Source organism: Python bivittatus, unplaced genomic scaffold (assembly GCF_059951505.1).
Source record: "Python bivittatus isolate LINGU-HERP-01145 unplaced genomic scaffold, Pbiv_v1 ctg000020_np1212, whole genome shotgun sequence".
Taxonomy (NCBI): Eukaryota; Metazoa; Chordata; class Lepidosauria; order Squamata; family Pythonidae; genus Python; species Python bivittatus.
Genome location: NW_028277030.1, coordinates 5,707,612 through 5,725,869, shown reverse-complemented (window position 1 = coordinate 5,725,869; position 18,258 = coordinate 5,707,612). Strand labels below are relative to the sequence as shown.

At 35.7% G+C, this 18,258-nt stretch overlaps 1 protein-coding gene across 1 annotated transcript in view; it reads right to left on the bottom strand.

Moving 5' to 3' along the window:
* Positions 1 to 18,258, bottom strand: part of PKHD1 (PKHD1 ciliary IPT domain containing fibrocystin/polyductin) — a 276,749-nt gene that overhangs the window by 216,285 nt on the left and 42,206 nt on the right. The window contains exons 23-31 of the mRNA XM_088149932.1: positions 16,226 to 16,348; positions 13,481 to 13,586; positions 11,549 to 11,827; positions 10,950 to 11,080; positions 10,102 to 10,237; positions 8,875 to 9,070; positions 8,174 to 8,241; positions 5,188 to 6,813; positions 3,758 to 3,901 (exon numbers count right to left, since the gene is read on the bottom strand). Of these exons, the coding sequence (XP_088006058.1) occupies positions 3,758 to 3,901; positions 5,188 to 6,813; positions 8,174 to 8,241; positions 8,875 to 9,070; positions 10,102 to 10,237; positions 10,950 to 11,080; positions 11,549 to 11,827; positions 13,481 to 13,586; positions 16,226 to 16,348 (2,809 nt within the window). The remainder of the gene's footprint in view (positions 1 to 3,757; positions 3,902 to 5,187; positions 6,814 to 8,173; positions 8,242 to 8,874; positions 9,071 to 10,101; positions 10,238 to 10,949; positions 11,081 to 11,548; positions 11,828 to 13,480; positions 13,587 to 16,225; positions 16,349 to 18,258) is intronic.

The window sequence follows — 18,258 nt, the reverse complement described above, 5'->3', positions numbered from 1 at the left end:
TACCGAAAAAAAAAAAAAAAGATATGTCAGGTTTCAAAACAGAGAGGAGAAGATCAAAACATTGTGGGAATGGTGACGTACAACCGTAATCCAGAAATGTAAAAAATTCTGGCTTGCTCACAAACAAGTAGAAGGAAAAAAAGCACAGATGCCGAACCCACCCACTCCTTGCCAAAAAAAAGTGGGGGAAAAGTATCACAGTATGAAATATTTTATTATATAGAAACCCAATATGTTTCAAACAATTCCTTTATCAAGGGCATTGCAAAACAAAACCATAAAAACTGCTTATACAATTTTACCCATGGAAGACCAACACTGAATGCAATGTATTGTTTGAATCTACGACAAAACAGACATGTTTTAAAATGAATAATACTTTATCATTCTATCTATTGTATCACTAAAATACTGAAATAAATAAGCATGTTGGATAACAAAAAATGAAAAGAGGAAAAATAATTATTTGCACAAATGGAAAATGTTTCTTTTAGGGAAGAAAATGCTAAACTAGTTAAATACAAAAAAAGCATCTCTTTGGTTAAACTTTTATCACTGTTTGTTTGCTTGCTTAGATTTAGGTTCCATCTAACTTCAGAACAACTCTGGGAAGATATTTTTTTGTTTTATATTCTCAGATAAAACTGTTATAGATTTCATGAGTTCATTTTGTTCTATTACCATATAGAACAAAATGAATTCACAAATTTTCTATCAGTTTCCTCAAAAATATTTAAATACTTTTGCACTTCCCTAATTATTAAGAATAAGGCCAAAGAAAGAACTATTCAGAGGCCAAATTTGGGGGGGGGGGGGAACACACACAAAAATCAGAATGTTTGTTCAGGCTTACTTAGAAGTTGCGGATAACATATCATTCAGAAGCTGAACAAGTTAAGGGATGCATGATTAAAAGGATGCAGATTTTAAATAGGACAATTGACATGCAACAATGAGAATATCAATGGAAGATAAATATTACATTCATTATGAACATTACTCTTAGAGAAAACTGGTAAAAGGTGTTTTGTCAATGGTATATTGCTCTAGTATTGATTGATGAAATAGATAATTCATTTTTAAAAAATATTGGAAATGCAATAATTTTATAATTAAATAATAATTAAATAATTTATAATAAAATGATAATTAAATAATAATATTTGGCGGCAATGTTTTAAAGTCCAACAATTCTGAAAGAAGATTTATTAGAAATGAAACTAATTCCTACCATTGATTTCTCTGTCCAACCAGGTGTATTTTGGTTAAACATTACCAACCTTATATTCCTACAAGTACACCAAGTTGGCTTTATATAAGGTAAGGATATATTATATTATGTTATACTTTTGATTAGAAATGACATATAATTCCTTCAATAGAATGGCAAATTAAGTTGTGGGAGTATGCACTGATGAATTTTTTTTTCATAAAATGTTTTACTAAAGGGACTGCTGCTCTCTGAATGTATATGTTCCCTAATCCTAATTTTTGGACTCTAATATTCTTGCCCACTTATATTTTGGGACATTTTATTTTATTTATTTATATTTCAAATTTGTCACCACCCATCTCAGTGCAGAGCGACTCTGGGCAGTTGTATTTTGGGACATAAATTCTGTATTATGTCCCAACATTCTATTCTTGCATGTAGAAACATTTTGTAAATAATGTCTCTATCCATCCACCAACTGGGGAAAAAAGTTGTTTTGTGTGCATATTTGCAATACGTTCAGTGACCGCAAGGGATGGGAAGATCCAATAATAGTTCTATTTCGCAGTGGGAAATTACTTACAGCCAGATCTGCAGTTGAAAATCTGACTCTTAAGAATAAAATGCAACTGTTCCTTAGAGTTCCTTAAAATTGCCGTAATGGTAAATTATTCCTAACTTGTTTAAGATGAGAACAATCATGCTTGAGTGATTAATTCCTATCTGTTTGTTTCCTATGTAAATGGTTTTTAAACAATTGTTTTACTTGAACAATCTGAGTTCCAAAAAATTCATCTGATCTTACCAAATATAGAATCTTTTTAGTTTCCTAATCACTTTCCCAAATAGCAAGTAGATGTTCAGTAAATCTCTAGCACTCACTTAAATGTGTTCTCTAGGGTTTAGTGGTGGAAGATATATGCAGAGGCACCTGCAGGATCTGACACTTTGATCATTTGCCTCTCCCCTGACGCCCTGCAGGCACCTCTAGATATATGCTCTTTTTTAAAAAAAAGTGCATGAATCAATTGACTACTTTAGGTTAAGCACAGGTAAGTTAAATGTATTATTAAAAATAAACTCCCCCCCCCCTTTTTCTGGCTTTATTCTTTATTAGAAAAAGAACAAAAACATTGAGATTTTTGAAAGACCCATCAGAGAATTTGTGAGTTTTCTTGTTTTATATGGGAATGTAAACCAAAAAAGAAAAGAGTGATAAGCAAAGGAAATATTTTGAAAACTTCAGTTATACTAGTTTACCTTTTCTTCCCTGAAAGTGGATATTTTCCATGTGTGCAAAAGGGTTGTTCTTTTTAATAACTCCAGGTTATTTGACATGCTTACTTATTTCAGTATTTTAGAGATAAAGTAAGTAAAATAATAAAATATCATTAATTTTAAAATAAATTGTGCTGAACGTTGACCTTACCTTATCTCATTTTAGATATGGATGTTTTTACAAGGACAAACTGGTTTCGTAGTGCCCTTGATAAAAGAAGTTTCTGAAATTCAGCAGGCTTCTGTACAATAAATTATTTCCTACTGGCACTTGAAATATTCTCTCCCCTTCCTTTTCCTTTTTAGGAACAAATAGTCAGCTAATTGATTATGTCTAATGTCTGTCTCTTGGCTCATCTAGCCAATGGAGGTCTCCCTGGTTTCTTTAGCATTATATGAGAATCAGTTACTCTGGCTTGTTTCTGTCACTAGAAGAACGAGAGTGCCTGGTTGATGACTCTGACTTGTCAACAAAGAAATAACAAAGCAACTTTACGTATAATGATAAGGATATATATTGATGTACAATAAACATACCATTCTACAACTACAACTGCTGATTTTAACTTTTCGGGGAGAAGATAATTGTACAGGGAGGTTGTGGTTGCTTTAGGTAGATAGGTAGTTGTCTTATCATAATATTGGCAGAACAGGAAAGAGTAGTGTCTCACAATGCATGGCTAGTTCTAGGGCATTTTTCACCTTGTGTGTCAGGCTTCACGCTTACTAGATTTTGCAACCAATGAAGAGAAGAGAAGAGAAGAGAAGAGAAGAGAAGAGAAGAGAAGAGAAGAGAAGAGAAGAGAAGAGAAGAGAAGAGAAGAGAAGAGAAGAGAAGACTTCTGACTACCTCATGTTCTTTAAAAAGAACTGTAAACACGTCAAAAAATCATTAAAAACACCTCCATATTAGGGTTTTCTTTCCAAGAAGCAAATTGCACAGAAAGAGGATGAAACAGACTTAACAGTCAATAGATATGAAAGTGATGGAACTTTCAAGATTAGTTTATTCTTAGTTATACTCCTATAACATTTTTCATGGACATGTACCACATACTTCCAGTATCATACTGAAGGACAATTCCTCATTTCTTATTAATCTCTCCAAGAGAGTCATACCAGTTTCTTTTATTCTATTTAAAATAGCACCAAGGGGATCACATTAATCTTTTGTACCCACAGCAGTGAGAAGCAATCAGCAGTGCAGTCAATGTATTTTCTTTCTCATTCTTATCTCAATTAGCACATCTCAGCCATTCAACTGACCATTCAAGGGCCCTGTTAAGCAGCTCAAATCAGTTGTGGTGACCACATTCAGCATTTCACAGAGAGAACCACAGATGGCAACTGAAGTATTTCCTGGAGAAAATCCATTTCCATGTATATATAGTTCTCCTCCCTCAAGGTTGCCTTGAAAGGGGAAAAAAATGTGCATAATGTTTCACAATTTGTGTTGCTGAAATTTGTCATCCACTGCTTCCCATAACATTTTGGATATATTATGTTCTGGAAGACAGTCTATAAGATATAAAGATAATGACTCTCCTTATTCCTTTCACAAATTTTTAAGGAAAGTAATATGATTATACAAATAAGAAGACACATAAGTATGAAGAGTAAAACCTTACACAAGAGGTAAGCAATTTTCATCTGTTCTGGATGCGTACCTTTTTTATTTATTTCTTTTTATTCTAGCCTTGGAGTGATGTTATCAGAAGGACCAGGAGAAAATCTATTTTCTTGGTAGGGGTTGTTTTTGGAAAGGTTTGGGAGGTCACTTAAAAGACAGGCTTAGCATACCTACTTTGAATTTTAATTTGTATACACAAAATAAGCATGCTACCAAAAATTATTATTTTGCTACTGAATTTTAGAAGTAGGAACTTGGGAGGTTTTGGGGGCAAAAAATTAGACTGAGGGGCTTAGACTGTCCCGTGGGTCACAGGTTGCCCATCTCTGCTTTGTCCCAAGAACGCATCACTCCAAACAACACAACAGATGAACTCTAAAATGGATAACAGCAAATTTAAACTTTAGAATATAAAGCAATTACTAATAATCTATTAGAATCCCCTTGTTAGCACCGGCAGAGCTGTGTGTTTCTGTGACATATCTCTTTTAAGGTGATATATTAAAGCTTTGCAATAACCTTCATTTGACAGTTAACACGTGGTCTTTGCTGGCCATTTACTTTCATAAAGCATGTCTCCAAATGTAGAATGACTCAAGCAAGTCAACAGAACTGATGAAGGTCAGCTATGGTACTTGGGCATTGCTTCCAAAACTAGTAATGGGATTTTGAAACTAAGATGGTGAAGCATTCTGCTGTGAGATATGGGATATCACAAGCGTTTTCTGAACATCAAACAAACCAAACCAAAAAAAAAAGGTTTGTTTAGTTTTGTTGCAGGAGAACAGTTTGTCATCAGAAAACATAAGCATGATGTATGTGGTAAAAAAACAATCTATGACTTGCAAGGCAAACCATATGTTTGTTGCTTTCAGGAAAAATCCTGAACTAGAAGAAATAACAAGTACTTTCACAAAGAAAACAGGAACACTGGCTCCAAACACAGCTCCAGTCAGGTATAATTCTGATATTCTAACAGTTTGCTATTCTAACCCTCTGGTCTGCTTCCCACATCAGTTCAATAAAGTTAATGAATTCTGCTCACCAAAAGCGTGTACATACTTACTATGGCTGTTTTTCACCGAGATAACTGTCAGGACAGAAGTGAACACCAAACTTGAGGAAGCCCAGCCTCTCTGCACACTTCCACCTGTCACATTATATTCTCCACTGGGAAGCTGAGGAAGCACACATTGCAAACTGGCACCATTGCTAGTAACATTGGTACAGGAAGCGCCTCCAATGAAAACATGCATATCTTCTGTTTGCCTAACCTTTGAAATCATTATTGTCAGAAACTGGCCTGTGGCAGGCAGAAGGGAGAGGAAAACTGGGGTGAATTCTTCACTATAGCTTATTTCCCCAGCAGGATATGACACATTGTCTATGTCAAGCCGCACGATTGCAGTCCCTTTGCCTGAAGGCACAAGGCACTTAAGAATCCAATATGTGACTTTGGTGAGGAGACACTTCTGATTTCCTATGAGAACTGAAGTGCTGCTCCTGCCTTGCAGTGCTGCACCTTCTAAGGTGAGGAGGCCTCCACCATTGATACTGAAATTCTGCGGGTAAAGATGGAGCACATCAGGAGTAACTCTGAAGATATTGGAGCCTTTCTGTCTCAGGCAGGCTCCTCCCCAGCTTCTGCTCAATACTGAAATGTTATGTTCTTTTGCATCAAGGCTGCCTGTCTGGCATTCAATATTGGTTTTGTTTAAAGAAGTTATATTGCAAGGGAGATGTCCATCTACCTCTATAAGGATTTCATTCACTGCCCAAACTAATTTTTTAATTCTGATTAGCAAGTAGATTAAGATCCCACTGAACCTCACAGTGACAGCTTCAATTACAAGAGTCTTGTTTCCAAGAAGGTGGAATGAACATTCTCCTAGGCAATGGCTATATATTCCATTGATATTCACTGTGATATTAAGAGCTTGGGGTACATCAGGCAACTGCTGATCATCCAAAAGGGAATCACTTGGGAAAATAGCACAGATTATACTATTGTCATCTGAGCTTTGTATCTCACAAATGAAGTTGCCTGTCAGATTTACCCAAGTAGAATTTGTCCAAGATTTTAGAGAATGGCCAGATATGGTGAGTAACTGTCCACCACAAACTGAGCCATGAGATGGAAAGATAGTCTTTATCTGTGGGTATACTCTAAAATGCTGCATCTCAGTTGGTATGTTGGCAAAGCCCACTTGCTTCTGAAGAACTCTCATAACATAGTACCCTGGTTCCAGAACACTTAGAGGTAAGGAGCACTGAGACCAGGTTATAGAATGGTTGATCTTCTGAACCTCAAGATGACATTCTACATGTTTCAGGATAGCTACTGAATTTGTTACATTGATTCCTTCTACGCCTAGCTGCAGACTATTGTTCAATAATTCTATTTCAATGTTTATGATATCTGGAGTCAAAGACATTTTGTAAAGAAAAGTGTAATTCTTGAAGATTTTCATTTGAAATGTGTCTACCGATGACCTGTTGCCTATGAACACCTCTATATCTGCCAGAAAGTTTTTGAGAATGGTATTAGGTGGCTGAGTGGGTGGTGGTGTCCGACATAGAATGTTATCTTCGGTCAAGTTGATAATAGTACAGGGTTGAGAATCAATCAGGACTAAGACCAAGACTGAGTTGTTGCTAAAGCCTGTTCCAGAGATGGTGAGCAATGTTCCACCTAGGAAACAGAGAACAAATGTTGATGGATATTGACTTTTTTCCAAAATGTATATAATTGGAAAAAAATTATATTTCTATTATGTTAATTGTCAGTACAAAATTAGATGTCCAATGAGCCAACCCAGTTAGATAGAAGTCTGGGATATTAAACAATATTAATTCAGGGGTTTGTTTGATTTTGATTTTCTCCAGCATTTTAAATTTTACATTTGTGTTTTATTGGTGTTTCTGTATTTTAAATTCTGTATTTGTGATTTATTATTCTGAGACTGTAAATACATTCAGCTCAATTCACTATAAAATTGATATAAATATGTTGTAGACAAAATCTTAATATAAAGAATAAAATTATATTTAACCTCCATTTTCACTAGCTAGATGGTGATATGAAATAGATTGGGTCTCAAGTCCTTCACCCTTTGGTGCCTTCGTTTACTTGCCAGGTAGCCCAAATTCTCCCTGGTTACCCACAGACAACCTGCCTACAGCCAACCAGGGGGGAAAAATCTTGCTTGGCCCTTATACCAAATAAGCAACTAGGCCTGGGCTATCCAACACTGCTTTGAGTGGAAGAGGTTAAGGGTAGGAAATGTGCAGCCTTCAAAAGTATTTCTTTCCTCTATCCTGACATTAGGTGCTGGGATGTGTCTTTTTGGTCTCCTTGCCCCTAAAAGAGATGGAAGCCATTTCCTCCTTAGGGAAAGACAGAAAAGCTACTTTTTTCTCCCATCTGGAAATGAAATTTAACTGCACCCTCCACCCATATGAGTTTTGCTACAATAACTAGCCCCAGTGATCTCACTAAAAGAAATGTGATGTCCTGAGGGGGAGGGGGGGACAGGAAGAATTGGAAGCAAAACTGGAAAATGGGGGTTAGGGATAGGAAACCATATTTAACAAAAATTAATTACAAAGTACAAACCAAAAGTTTTGGCTTAATTTTTTTTCAATAAAAAGGTGATATATTATTATATTCATCCTTTAGGTAGTTAGAGAGTTTGGAAAAAACAGACTGGATGCAATATAGGACCACCCGATCTCTCTCATAGAATAGACTGCAGGCTTCACCCATTAAATGTGATCTGCTCAACATGTATTCATATCTTCCAGACTCTCTTCTTGGTTATTCTAAATGTATCTTCTTAAATATGTACAAAATATTTTTATTTAATATTTTATATTTATATTATTATCAATATATAAATTAATAATATATATATTATTATAAACAATATATATATATTATATATATAATAATATATATATAATATTAATATAATATATAATAAAATATATTTACTATATTTAATACTTACATATGTGCAAAATATGTACAAAAATATGTACAAGTTATTTACCTAGGAAGGAGCCACAACATGGTTCTATTCCGAAGACCTCGGTAACATACCGGATTAATGGCTCAAATCTGGAAAATAAATAAACCTCATACTGTCAATTGAGCACGTTTTTTTTTTTCAGCATCTGCAAAAAGTTTTAATTCAGTCCTTGATGAAATCAAATGTCACTTGCCTGAATGAGAGATCTATGGAAATGGCAGATGTGATTTGCATGATATTCAGTTCTTGATTTTGGTCATGATGCTGTATGTACAGAATGCATGTGGTACCTTCATATGATTCCTTGAACATTCACCAAAAACACTGCCTGCCCCTTTGCTCAATTGCATGTGATCCCCAGCTGACTGAAACAAATCTATTTTCGTTCCAGTTTCTCATACTAGCCTATCAGAAGAACTGTTTTCAGATAATAGATTTACTTCTTCATTTTTTAAAAAAATGACAGCCATGTTCTACTGTGTGCAGTTTTCAGACTGGCAGACAAATAAAACTGCAAATACCATATTGAACATTTCATAATAATCTAATCAATGGGAAATTATTTACTTATAGAGCTCTTTGTGTTTCCAAAAATAATCAGATCCATCTTGTCCACACACGTTCAGAGATAGTCATCAGATTCCATTCTCATTTGTCTCATTACCTCTCTTAAACTTCTATTATGATGCAATATTTAACCATGAAAAATCAGAGCCTCTTACCCATTAGCGCTGAGGGGGAGATGATGAAGGAATACTGAAAGTCTGTGCAATCCATCTGCAAGAGAAGGCAGCACTACACTGAGTCCATATTCTGTTAAAGTTTGAATTTCAACTGCAGCGTCCCCAATTTTGACTTTCACATCCAATGGACTATGATGGGCAAATGAAGAAATTACTACAGAGAGCAGCTGTCCTCCTGCAATGAAGAAAAAAATAACAATCAATACTTTTTGCTAGAGCTAGTAACGCCCTTCTCTTCCAACAATCCTTTTCCACAAACCCAGATTTCCATGTGCTGTTTTATCTCTTCAGCCCATATTGAAAGGCTGTCAATGTGTTCACGTTTTAAAACTTTGCCTGAAATAAAATTGTCTTCAGAGAAACCCATTTGGTCCTGCTTTTTATCTCCAAAAATGTTGCTCTGATGCACACGGGAAGGTGATAAGCAGGGCATTGAAGCAAAAACTCTCTGACACTTTAGCCTCAACACCTGGCAATCAGATACATTGTGCTCTTGATAAAAACCCTTCAAGAAATCTCAGTGGTTGTTACCTCTCAATTCTTTCATTCTGTCAATAGGCAAGTTACATGCTGCACTCAGGAAGGACAAGATCAAGGACAATATGGAATTTGCTTTACAGTGAGAGTCATCTCACTTGTGTGTACTCACAGGCTTGACAGATATAACTAGATATTAGAAAGTGGGTAGACAATAAGTGTCCTGGATTTCTCGACCTTTCACATCCAATAATGTGCCTAAACAAATCTGCCAACTGTAAGTATGACCAACAGCTGGGAATGTATTAAGCAAGCACCAGGCCTGGTGAAAGGAAAACTGAAAGGGGTGCACTTGAGATATTGATGAGAGCAGTGTTTCTCAACCTTGGCAACTTTAAGATGAATGACTTTAAGATGAATGGCTGGCTGGGGAATTCTGGGAGTTGAAGTCCATTCATCCTAAAGTTGCTAAGGTTGAGAAACACTGAATGACAGGTTCCTTGGGGTAGCACTTTTTTTATCAAAACTATTTTACCCACCCAACATGATGCCTAGTCAATAGAGTAGTCTCATCTTTTTTAAAATTCTGAATAGCTACATTTTAGCTATGCTGTTGCCTAAATATGCAAAACATTTCAAATGCCATGCTGAAAGATATAAATATTGTAAAAATCAAATAAGAATGGAAGGAAAGAACAGGCACAAGAAATGTTTGCTTTCCTTTTTTACCTGTTATGCCACTTTTATTTCTGCCCATTGACATGATGAGTGGATTTAGAGAAGGGTCATATGTAAAAGCATTGGTAAAGACAGTGGATTCATGATCATTAATTAGGGTCAGATGAACAGTAGACTCTTCTCCACTCTAGGAGAAAAAAGAATGACAAAAGATTGGCAACTAACATGACCGTCATCCATGAAGTATAACTAAGCATCACATAAAATAAAATGAAATGAAATGAAATAAATCACAACCATGGGCTAATGAAAATAATGCTAAATGAAATACTGAAGGATATATGTGACAAGATGCTGAAATTGACAACCCCACATATTCATTTCTCACAATGTCTGAGATCCTGACCTTAGCACCATCTCCATCCTACACTGCTTACTACTACTGAGCCATTGTAGAATAATATAAAGCTATGGGAACAATATATTATGAGGAGAGAGAGGGAACTCCATGTAGCTTTATCTTTTCCAATTATGCTTAATTAAATATATCCTAAATTCTTTCAAGTTACTGATCAATGAGTTATATCAGCCAATTTTATTTATAATGAGGCATGTATTACCTGTGCCATTATTCCCTTTTTTATTATCTATAATTATGGCAGCATTTGCAACAATGATCAGGAATATGTAGGAAAAATAAATAAATATAAAAAATGATTGGTATGAATTCAAATAACCCTGCATGCAACTAATTTTATACTCTCATAAGCAAAAATAATAATAATTCCAAAAGGGTAAATGACTATATATATATATATGTATGTATTTGTTGTTGTCATAAAATCACCACAAATGAGACTGAATTGTTATTGCCTCACAATATAAATGAAGGTGTTTACCCAAGGAGGAAGCTTGCATTCCATTGTCATTGCATTGCTGGCATTGAAATTAATTGGACAAAGCTGAGAACCAAAGAGCACTGTGTTTATCCCATCCAAGCCTGAACCTGATAGAATCACTGGAAGTCCTCCTAAACATGTACAAGGAAAGACCTTAGAATGAATGAATGAAATAAGTAAAAAATTCAAAAAATATATTTGCACACATATAGTCCACTGCTATAAAAGGAGCATGTTCTAGAGATCAAACACATTACAAAACAAGAGAATCTTGACAGCATATTTATCTTATTTTTTTTCCACTGTCTTATATGTGGCTTAGAACCACAGTTGTGATTTCCTAAAAAGAATAAATAACAAACAAAAAGAGTCTTAACATTTCAATGCATTTGCTTATCTCTCAATTGTGTCTTACTCACTCACTCACTCACTCACTCACTCACTCACTCACTCACTCTACCACCACTATCACCCTGCTTCTTCTGCTTCCCAAACCTGGGAATTAGAAATACAGCAGTTAGAGGTACAAACACTCCCTTTGAAAGTCATCATTTTTTAGACAGATGTACTTATAGAAAGTAAGCATGATTCAGACATACCTATCTCCGAAGCTGTTGATGGTTCAACAGAAGTCAATCTAGGTGTAATCTTCAGGAAGATACTACTTTCTCCACTGGTATTAATTGCAAACCCATAGGGTCTTACCAATAATGTAACCCTGTACATTCCAACTGGTAATAATTTCATCTGACAAAGGACACTAGTGTGATTTGAACTTAGGATTTTGCAGGTTATGTTGTTTGCTTCTACGTGCAATGATTGACTATCTGCAGTGAGGCCAGATCCTATAATGTGAATTATTATGTGATCTGTATCACCTGAAAATTCCAAGAAAATAACATGTTAATTTATTACGTTATATATTACTTCAAGTTACAACAAGATAAATGTTGTATAGATATAATAAATATCATATAGATATTACATTAAATTATGTTAAAATCAATGTAAAATACAATACAGTAATATATGGTGATAAAAGGGAAGACCACTGATTTCAATCCTCCTACACTTTCTGATCCTTCATGTGACAACGCCATGCTTAGCAAGCTGCCACATAACGTTTTGCTAGTTGTCACACAATTTTGGAGTCTTCATTTGCAAATGAATGGCTTACAAAAAAAATCATATGGAGCACCTGGACTATGGGAATTATCACAAAATTACAGATATCCCTGTGAATGAGGCAATATAAAAAGCCACGGGCTGATGTTTCTATCTCACCTGTCCCACATGGACAAGATCCTTCACTGAGATGAGTGTTCCTATTTCTACCCTCAGGAATTGCTGCAGAATATTAAAGCATGCAATGGCAAAGACTCTATAGTACTTCATGACAGCGAACTGTTTGAGATGTTAAAACCACATCATAGCCACTGCTCTTGTAGAGATTCTAGGTTGATCTTCCTGTATATTTGTATCCGTTTTGGTGACTGTTTTAGTGTCTCCCTTGGTTGGTCATAACCTATTCCCAAAAGCATTTGCAGGTTCACTTCCTTGATTCAAAATAGCGACTGTTTTTATTGTTACCTGCAGATCCAAGGGTAGGTTATTAATAACCTAACTCAGTTCAGGTCTATGGCATCTTAAGGACTAATAAATATACTATGGCATAAGTTTCATAGCTGATTAAATGGACTGCAATCCACAAAAGCTATCATGGTAATAAATGTTTTAATATTTGAGATGTGACAAGACTTTATTGATTTATTTGTAACAGATTAATATATTCTCTGCAAGCGTCTGGAATCAGGCCTGCACAGTTGACTCTTCCTTTGTGTCTCAATATCTACTGACATCTGTACCACTGGAACTAGGGACAGGGTAATTTGAAGGCTAAGCTCATGAAAGCAACCACCTTTTCAGGAAAGCCTTTTCACTTCCTTGCTTACAGCGCCTCCAAGTTTGATAAAGACCTTCATTTTTAAGAGGGCCTTTAGTTTATGAATCTGCTGTGGTTCTTATCAAACCACTGCTTTGCTACCTTAAAGATTTGTATTGCCCCTGAAGTATTCTTCTGCTGTGCTATTGTTTTATATTTTACACTGTTTTATATTTATACATATTACATTATATATTTTTTATATTTCTGTTTTAACTGATGCCATCATTTGCTTAGAATCATAATGTATAGGCAAGATATAAATCCTTGAAATGAATTAATGTCTGAAAGAAACATGATTGGGGAGAGTTTGTTGAGCCCCAAGGAAAATCTATTTGTTCCCATTCACTGAAGCCATCTCCAGTCTGAAAGTGTCATACTTCTCAGCCAGTGACTTGGCCAATGACCTGATACATCAATTTCTTAAAAACCAGCAAGTTCAAACTTCATTACCATTCAGTCATTAGTTCCATGAAAAAGTTATAGATCTTAGTATATAGATGCTACTTCTTCATTTTCCCCCTGAAACCAGGAAAATCCCTATAAACCCTCCTGATAATACTAGTGTATCCATTTGAAGAAGCATTACCTGTAGAATAGTCAATGCTACTGACTAAAGGGGTCAGTTCCCTGAGATACTGAAAAGTGCATGAGCCGGAACAATTTGCAGGAATGTCATTCACTGTAACTACAACCTGAATTGACAAGAAATAGTATTAATAAATTAATGAATAAAACAATGAGGCCAAATGAACAGTTTAGAATATTAAGAAGAATTAAAACCAAAACAATGGCTATATTCGTTGATTTTAAAAGTTGTAGTACAAGTAAACAGTTTTGACTGTGGATGAAAAAAAATATATAATATTTTAATGAAATAAGGAAAACATTTAACATAGAACACAACCATTAGCAAAATCTAGCAAGGAACTCCAAAATGATATAGGAAAGGAAGATTTTGACAAGACTAGGGAGGTGGCCTATCTGAAATGAACCTGCCAGCCAAATGTTTTCAAGGGCCTTCTGGGTCCTCCAGAATATGTCACAAGCCCATTGGTCTTCTTTCAAGGTAGCAGCCCTCACAGGCTCGTTTTAGCTTGATTTTTAGGTGCATGAACTTCTTAGATCAGGGCTTGCATTAAACAGGCTCTAGGGCTATAGCTTGCAATCAATCAGCATCATATTTCTGTTACAAGCTTTATTATATTTTTTATTTATTTACTATTAAATTTGTATGCCGCCCATCTTCCCCCAATGGGTGACTCTGGGTGGCTATATACATTATATAGAAGCTAACCTGGACTGGGACTATAGCATAAGGGGAAGAAGAATCTAATTCACAGAAGTTTCCCTCCGTGCCTGATTGTTCCTTGAAGGAAAGGAAGACAGGAGGCAATCCGGATCAATTCTATGACATTTGGGCTAAAGATCAAAGCTTTCATGACTGTTTCCATCTTCCCTCCCCCTTTTTGGGGGGGAGGGACTTGCAAACTTTATCTTACCTCTAGAGACCTTGGCAAAGATGGATAGAAAAATCTAACTTGAACTGCCATGAAAAGAAACTAATTTTGGATAACTTCTTAATAAATATATCAATATTCTCTTTTGATTTCAGTGACACACCCACCACCATGTTTCAAATAAACCATATAAATAATCAGGTAATTTCCTTTCTAATAAAGGGCCAAAGGATTTCTGTTGATTTCCACCATCAGTTTAAGAATATGTGTAGCCCTTGCATGACCAAACTAGTTTTCCCAAGTTTAGGTGAAATTTTGCTGTCTTTTCTTCAAGATTACTCTTCTTCAAGATTACATCATGTTATTCGACTGGATCAAATAAGTAAGTAAGTAAATAAATAAATAAACAAACAAACAAACAAACAAACAAACAAACCATATGGAGAAAACATAAGATTCAAATATTGGTGTGAATTAACCACAGCATTGTTATAATGACTAGTTTAAAATAGATAAATCACAAGTTACTGTAATATTATGGCCTCAGTGACAGCAAATAGAAAATGAAAGGGTCCAGTCCATTAAGTTATGCCAATAGATAGGTCCCATCTATGACTCTCTAGACCAGTCTTTCATCTCACTGGAGCTTTCTCCAGCAGCTGGCCACTGCTGAGATTTCTGGCAGTTGACATCTACATCATCTGAAGATCACCCAGTTGAGATAGTTTCCTACAGACAAATGGGCCATTGGACGATAGCATAATAATCAAATTTTTATTTAAATTCATCTACTCCTAGTTTATTATTTATTTTGTTCCTGTTTATATTCATGTGGATTACTTTAGGAGGAACAGTAGGATAAAAATTTAAAAATCATCATCATCCTCAACCATTGGGGACTGATGGGCCTATGTGTAAAATTGCAATTGCTTGAATGTGGAAATCTCTGTGATTTGCAGTCCCCTTTTCTTCATTCCATAGAGGTGACTGGATTGAAATTAAGATCCTTTCCATTCATTCTGTATCCTTGTAATGAAACAGGGTTCATTCTGGGAAAAGTTTTTTTAAAAATCTTTTCCTACCTACATATACATATAAATTGCTTTCAAAAAGATTGAGGAAGATTTTTTTTACCTAGCAAAGGAAAATAGTTTGAGCTAAACCTTTCAGAGGTTTTGCTACTAAGCACCAATGTTAATTAATGGCTTAGAGGGCTTCATACAATATCTATGTGGCCTCAGCAGCAAAATTAACTGAGAATCCTTGGCTTTACTCCTACCAGAAGGTGGCCCTGCTACTGGTCCAGACAGCTCCAGTACTCACAGTCTGATTGGGTAGTAACTCTGCTTTTGTTATTCTAAGGATAACATGTAGAGAAAAAAGAGTCAAGCCCTGTAGTTTTCTTGACAAGACTTCAGAAGTGGTTTGCCATTGCCTCCTTCCTAGAGCTGGGAGAGAGTGGCTGACCTAAGGTCACCCAGCTGGCTTTGTGCCTAAGGCAGGACTAGAACTCTTGATCTCTTGGTTTATAGTCTGGTGGTTTAACCACTACACCAAACTGGCTCCCTTCAAGCCAAATTACATGGGAGTTTCCCTTAATTGTATTTCTACAACAAACATCACATGGAGTAGTTTGGGCCCAAACTGATGGGCCCAAAGTCACCTAGTGAGCTTCCATGGCTGAGGCTGGCCTTGAATCAGGATCTCTCCCAGTCCAACACCAACACTTCTCAACTTCAATCTTACCACGTTTTACCAATTTAAAACAAATATGCATCTTGAGAAAATCCACAGTGAGTTATTTGATCGCTGATCATTTCTGAGGTGTATTTAAATACTCAATTTTCACAACATAATTTATGTCAATTTCATACCTGTGTAAAGTTATTAGGGGTAGCAAGCATATCTCCAAATACTGGATGAATGAAAACGCCACCATCAAATACTACATAGCTCATAGCTGCTGGGTTAAGACCAGTGAGGTTTTCATCAGAGACCTTGGAAGAAAAAATTAAATAAAATTCCTTAATATTTTCATATTTCAGTAACACATTAGTGTTTATCATTTCTGTAAAATATATTAATCTCATACAGGAATCACCTGATGTCTGATTCTGGGTATTTGCTATTGCAGATTAAATTACTAATAATCTAGTAGCATAAGCACATGACACCTATGTTTTAATTCCTTACTCTTTCATTGGATATTGTATCTGTGTTTTCTTTGACTCTTGACAATAAATTCAATCACTCCTCCCCCCAAAAAGTCAAAATACAGATGTCCCTAACTAAATAATAATAATAATTAAAAAAAAAAAACAGGAAAGAAGAGTAGTGCACGTTAAAGAATTTTTCTTCTTTTTAAACTTCCTCTCCTATCACAGAGCAAATCATGTCCCACATTGTTGCCAAGACTACATAGTCATGTTCATGAAGTCACCAGGAGTCAAAGTGAACTTGAGGCAGTCTTTGCCTTTGTCCTCCAATGCCCACCCACTTTGTGGTTCCATAAAACTATCTCCAAATCCAGCTACATTTTTGTTGTCCTTTCCTTAAAAAAAAAAAAGCTTTCTTGTATACTTTGGATATAATTATAATTTTAGAACCACTATTAACTATATTTGAGACTATAACAGACAAAAGTAAAGATGCCCTCTTGTCAAGCTCAGTTCCTGGTGACTTCATAGACACAAACATGCAGTTTTCTTGGCAATAGTATGGCTAGGGTTTGCCATTGCCTTCTTCCAAGATGAGTTTTCAATATCCCAGTCAAGTTTATAGCTCTAGAATTCTGTGGTAGTCTCCCAGCCAAGTACTAACCAGACTTGACCCTGCTTAGTTTCTGAGCCCAGGTGCTGCTACTTGCTGAGACAACATTGTAGCATTTACTATATATATTTCATTTAACATATGTCATACCAAGGTACTCCAGCCAAGTGCTCTCCAAGTACATTGGTATTGCAGTTCACAGAATTCCATTTTGGGGGGCACTATGTTGGGGTGGGGATGGCCACTGTACATCATTCCAAAAAATAAAATATTACTAGTAGCTACTACTACTAATGTAAACATACTAGTAATGCAAACATTTCATTACATTATCTCATATACATTGATATAGTGCATTGCAATATATATGGAAACTAATTATCTGCAACATATTCCCAAACCATTACGGGTGAAAATATCACAACTGTATGATCACATACTTTTCCACTGACTTAGTAGCTTTCCTTACAGTTAAGTGTTGCAAGATTGAAGAAAAACTCATAGAGGTGATTGTGAGATTAATATATCTTACAGTGTGAGATTTTCCCATGGCAAAAGCAACCCCTGTAGATTTGTGGATACGTTCATGAAAAGTCACTTATTTGCTTGTTGCTAAAAAATCATGATTGCTGTTCTTTAAAAAAGGGAGGGGAGGGGGGTAGGAGGGGAAGCAGGAAGGCAGGAAAGCAGGAAAAGATCTGGACATGTGTATTATCCAAACTGTCTGTTAGTAAGGAGCCACAACATCTGATGGAACCACATAACCAAATGTAATGTTATTTTTACATTGCATTTTATATTATAATTTAATTGCTGTGAGCATGGACACACAATGTCTTGATATAAAGTGGGCAACAATGTAGTATAATGGTTAAGGTTTGAGGTTAAGACTGGGATTGGGAATAAGGTTTAATTCCACTTTCAACCATGGAAGTTCACTGAGTGATTTGTAGCCGGTCCACATATATCTTTAGCTCTGGCTGATATCATTAAAAAAAAAAAAAGAAGAATGACAAACACAGTGTTGTGCCAGCATTTTTCCTAAAAACTGGAAGTCTGTCAGATGCAGTAGGGTGGCCTTTCAATTCATTTCCTCATGTGCCTACCAAGGTGATGTTCCTGTCAAGCAGAGAGGTCA